At 36.3% G+C, this 5,267-nt stretch overlaps 1 protein-coding gene across 1 annotated transcript; it reads right to left on the bottom strand.

Moving 5' to 3' along the window:
- Positions 1 to 2,190: 2,190 nt before the first annotated feature.
- LOC140962184 (ubiquitin-conjugating enzyme E2 32-like) lies at positions 2,191 to 4,532 on the bottom strand. Its single transcript, XM_073421075.1, has 5 exons — positions 4,330 to 4,532; positions 3,789 to 3,920; positions 3,582 to 3,666; positions 2,877 to 3,040; positions 2,191 to 2,805 (listed from the first exon to the last, which is right to left on the bottom strand). The coding sequence occupies exons 1-5, from the start codon at positions 4,438 to 4,440 to the stop codon at positions 2,398 to 2,400; spliced, it is 900 nt and encodes a 299-aa protein (XP_073277176.1). The 5' UTR covers positions 4,441 to 4,532; the 3' UTR covers positions 2,191 to 2,397.
- Between the last annotated feature and the right edge of the window lie 735 nt (positions 4,533 to 5,267).

The raw sequence follows: 5,267 nt of genomic DNA, 5'->3' as shown, positions 1-5,267 counted from the left end.
TTTTGTTAAGTAGTATTGAAACATAAGCATGCAGAAGTCTTCTATTATCTATACTTAAGATATGGTTTGTTTCTTAAGCTATCAAAGAGTTTTGATTTTTCTTAAAGCATTCGAATTACCACAATTAAGATATTCATAACTTTAACTTTTATGAAAATAAATAAAGCTGAAACGAATAAACTGAGGTAGCTGATTCTTCATAAAAATAAAACCGAATTTCTGAATTAATTGAACTAAATTTCAAATTAATTTTGACTTGATTCGAAATATTGATCAAGGAAATCAAACTAATAATATTCAAACCAATGGTTATTGATGAATAATTTTTAAAAAATATATATTTAGGCTGCGTTTGGTTTGGAGGATAAAATAAACTAATGATTAGTAAGTAAATGATAAAGAAAATGATTGTCGTAGAAATGTAATATATGGTGTTATGTTTGGTAAGATTTTTAAGTGTATGATAATTTTGAATTTTTTGATGAAAGGACAAAATTGCCCTTTTTTCTTTTTTTCTTCTTCCACTCCAGAGGCGGCGGCGACGACGACGTTCCGGCAACGTCGGTGCGGCCGGCAGTCACCGACGTGGACGGCTGCCGGCCGGCCGGAAGTTATTGGTCGGCGGCGAAGGTGGCGCGGTCGTGGCTGGAAGTGGTGGTGAGTTTGGATATAGGAGAATGGTAAAATTGGAAAAATATGAAGGATTAAGAGTTGGATAAATAATCCTAGGGGGTGAGGAGGTATTATTTTAACCCACCTAATATAACCTAATCATTCATCGGAGATATTGACTTAATTAAATAATCACGCGTACCAAACGAGGGATAAGGTGGGTTAAAAAAAATAAACCCACCCTATCACCCCTACCAAACACTCCCTTAATTGAAATAAAAAAATTGACTTACAAGACTTCTATTATGTTTTACAAAAGAATTGAAACCAAATTTACTACTATACATTCAAACAAATAATTTTGTTTTGATAAAATACTTCTGCATATTGCTTAGTAAAAAAATATCTATGAAATTGATCGATGTCTATATGGAACAATTTTACATTTATTTGAAAAAATATACCATCACATAAAAATTATTATTTTTTATATCCTTTCTCTCTTATTCCCAATTTTGTTTCTCTAATTTTACGTGTGCTAATTATGTCTTTCAAGTTTTAAATTGTGTCACATCCCAATTTTATCTCACCCATTAGTTCATGGTTAAGAGTTGACTGTCAACACATGTGAGTACCACTTGACTTCGATACATAAGGATATAATTAGTACTAGGAATGTAAATGAGCCGAGCCGAGCCGAACAGTATCAGGCTCGGGCTCGGCTCGTTAAACTATTTTCTCGGCTCGGGCTCGGCTCGGGCTCGTTACGAGCCTTGGGTTTGAAGCTCGGGCTCGGCTCGTTCGGAAGTTATGACGCTCGGGCTCGGCTCGAGCTCGGCTCGTTAATGGCTCGTTTATCTTGTTTAATGAGCCTGGCTCGGGTTCGGCTCGTTAAACAAGCTCGTTTATCTTGTTTAATGAGCCTGGCTCGGGCTCGGCTCGTTTTTTAATATAATTTTTAATTTTTAATTTATTATTATTTATCATACATAATTATTTTAATATTATAACTCATTAATTATCTCAAATTCGAGCTCACGATCTACCTAAACGAGCCGAGCTCAAGCCCGAGCTCGTGAACCACTTAAACGAGCCGAGCTCGAGCTCGAGCTCACGAGCCAGCTAAACGAGCCGAGCTCAATTTTGAGCTCACGAACCTATTATCGAACATGTTCACGAGCTAACGAGCCGAACATCATTAATCTCAAGCTCGGCTCAACAAAATTGTCGAGCCCAAAATAAGGCTCAGGCTCGGCTCGATAAGCTTAACGAACGAGCCCGAACGAGCTTTTTAACGAGCCGAGATCCGAAAAGCTCGCGAACAGTTCGATTCATTTACATCCCTAATTAGTACAAAATTGATAATAAAAACATACTATTAAGAATATAATTGTTAATTATCTCAATTTTACCAGGTGTAAAACAATGCACTTTGCCAACCCTTGGGCTTGCCAAACAGATTGACAATCTACTGGTTTGGACTCATTTTCCACACAATTGAACAAGAGAACATGTCGCATATTTTGTCAAACATTTGGAGTCATTTCCGTACAATTGAACATGAGAACATGCCACAAATTTTGTTGAAACAAGCGGATCAATTTGAATCACAAATTCATAGGGCAATATTTCAGTTTTATGCATTAATTTACAAAAATTTGAAAAATTATTCAAGATCGTGTCCTCCTGAATTCAAATGAAGATCATAAATCAAAACCGAATGATTTATGGCTATCCATTAGCTAGACATCAAACATAGTTCATTTGTGCAATGACGCTTTTCGCCTACGACTCGTTCATAAAAACAGTACCATGTCCATTAGCTTTCAAAAACTTCTTCAGTAGAAGGAGTAGTATAGCAATCGTAAGCCCAAAAGCTGCCCACGTGAACAACCTGTCATCAGCCTGTTTTGGAACTCTTAATTCAGGGTTTCGCAACAGCTGCTGCCCGTTTGTGGGGACGTTAGAAGTGATTTGCGATGCTTGAGTTCTATTGGCAGTTGGAGGTGTTTCATTTGGTTCCTCAACAATCCCATTTTCGTCAGCTGCATGAGGATGGGGCTCAGTAGTGGCATCGACAATGTCATTTTGGGGATCGCGCTGATCTTCATTCTCATCAGTTCTAGACCGTGCTTCAGAGATTTGGTTGCCTTGAGGCACTGGGTGTGTTTTGCTCAGTATATATTCATGAATCTAAGTAAGAAAATCATTAGTTCAAGAACAAGTGATGTTCATAAAAACTAGAAAAGTAGGTGACAACAAACCTCGTCAATTAACTTCTGGCGTTCGGATGACCCAAAAGTCGGTGAAGCTTCACGAGATCTCACCGCAAGTTTTCGCCTCTCTTCTGTTGGGTAATCCAATGATCCCAGCGCACCATTTGGGCTTGTAGGCATGAATGCGATTAGTGCGACCAAGGCAGTTCGAACTGCCAAAATAACTTAAGTTTATTGTAGTTCTTCATAGATAAATAAATAAAAATAGAGTATGATAATGTGAGACTCCTCATGTATTAGAAAGAAACACGCCCTAGAGACTAAAATCTCGTTTCTCCACATTTGTTCACATGCTGCATTCCTTGCTATTTTTATTTCAACACCTGAGCTCATATCACTCACAGAGACTGCCACACTACGGGAAGAATAGCTGACTATCATAAAAGAGAGCTCAGATTCATGATTCAAAGACAAAAGCAATCAAAAGTAATGTGCACTTGATACAAAGAATATGGATAATGACAGCATACACAAGTCGCAGCATCTACTACTATTCTTATCAATTTGCCATATACTACCCATGGTTGTATGATCGGTCTGTAAATTTTTAAATAATAAGAAACTTAAACTACATACAGCAAATTCAATACACCAATACACACAAGATGCCCAAATCCTTAGCATTTATATTGTAAACAATTGATACTACGAGAAAGCATATTTATCAGAAACACAAAATGAAGAAATAAATACCACTCCAGGATGGTTGCCAGTGCTCTGGATGATGATTGGAAATGCTCAAGCATATCTTAGTTTGGGTTTCAAATCGACCATTTGGCTGCGAAAAAAATTTCAATTGATCATCATACCATCAGACAAACTGAGTATAGTCAATAGTAAATAGAAGATGTACATTCTTCATGCACACTAATAAACTATATGATGAGACACAGACAGTACCGTCAACAACATAAATGAAGGAGGCTTGAAAGGATATTCAGCAGGCAACTGAATTCTTCCATGGTAAATCCCCCCCTCAAACTCTGAATCCCTGGGTCCCCTGATTGCAAATTGCCATTCAAATATATTTTCCTGAAAAATACAAAGCCTATCAGCCAGGTTTCACGGATAAGAAAAACGAAAAAAAAAAAGAAAAAAAAAAGAGAAAATAAATCATCCTGCTTTGTACACGGTAAAGAAAAAAAGGAATAAAAAGAGGATTCGAATCTCCATTTTCAATCCGTGAAAACGTAGATTTTGTGAATAACAATATCAAACATAAAGTTTAGAATAATCCAATTCCCTAATACTTAAAAACATAAACGAGTAAACTAATTCGAAATTTCCCAGGTGAATTCGGCAACAAAAAATAATCATAAAAACCAAAACGACCTTTAAGATCCATAAGCTCATAAAAATCAACATAATCAAATTCACAAGCAATAAAAGATCTAGAATCCAATTTCGTCGATCTGAAATCCATTCCCCCAAAAAAGCATACCTCGAGAGGAAGGCTCATGAAATCATCGGACGGATTGGATTGCATCTCTTTGAGCTCCTGCAAAATCCTCTTCACCGCAGGGTTCTTCCGATTGTACTTCTCCTCCGCCATAATCTCTCCGAGTTTTTCGTGCACCCAATTCTACTGACGATGGATTTTGTTTGATAAAAACAGGAAAAAAAAACAGAAAATCTCGCAATTCTTTCTTAATTCTTACGGAGGGGTATGCGTTTCATATTTAAGGTGGGTAACACGTCATTTGGATGATTATATTTGACGTGGCACAATTTCATTGGTTTGGTTTCTTATGGATAACTCGTGTCAACCTCCCGTGCAATGTTTTCATTAAGGGTGATCAAAAATTTTCATTATTCATTCTAATTATCTAATCAATCGTTTTTTCTAATATTTAATAAAAATCACGATTAAAAATAGTAATAATAAATTATGTTAGCATACATGATTTAAGTAATTTTTTTCTTCAAGTATCAAATTGTCCCGCCCAAATAGTTTGTCATAATATCTGGCCTATAATTATAATAATTTGTAGACAATTTATTCAATTAAAGAAGTCACTCTATGTATCTCAACTAGGGATGTAAACGATCCAAACCAAGCCAAACAGTATTCAATTAAATCATACCTTGAGCTCGATTCGAGCTTCTATTATCAGGCTCGAGCTCGGTTTGTATTGAAATTACTGAGCTCGAGAAAAGCTGGAGCTCGGCTCGTTTAGCATGTTAATCAAGTCAAGCTCGAGCTTGATTCGTTAATAGCTTGTTTAGCATGTTTAACAAGCCTGGCTTGAGCTCGTTTCGTTTACAGCTCGATAAGCAAAGAATTGAGCTCGAGTTTGAGTTTGAATCGAGCTTGTTAAAAATTAAATATATCTATAAACTAATTTTAAATAAGACATAAAAATGTAAATTCATTCATAA

Source organism: Primulina huaijiensis, chromosome 16 (assembly GCF_012295235.1).
Source record: "Primulina huaijiensis isolate GDHJ02 chromosome 16, ASM1229523v2, whole genome shotgun sequence".
In the NCBI taxonomy this organism is placed as follows: Eukaryota; Viridiplantae; Streptophyta; class Magnoliopsida; order Lamiales; family Gesneriaceae; genus Primulina; species Primulina huaijiensis.
The sequence above is the reverse complement of the archived record's forward strand: the minus strand, read 5'-3'. Positions and strand labels throughout refer to the sequence as shown.

What these genes read in the sequence shown, in the direction of transcription:
- LOC140962184 (XM_073421075.1), bottom strand. Translation starts at nt 4,440, where the DNA reads ATGGCGGAGGAGAAGTACAATCGGAAGAACCCTGCGGTGAAGAGGATT. An exon ending in CTTCATTTATGTTGTTGACG is followed by an intron (nt 3,667 to 3,788) that starts GTACTGTCTGTG and finishes TTTTTTTCGCAG; the next exon opens with CCAAATGGTCGATTTGAAAC. An exon ending in CTGGCAACCATCCTGGAGTG is followed by an intron (nt 3,041 to 3,581) that starts GTATTTATTTCT and finishes TTATTTTGGCAG; the next exon opens with TTCGAACTGCCTTGGTCGCA.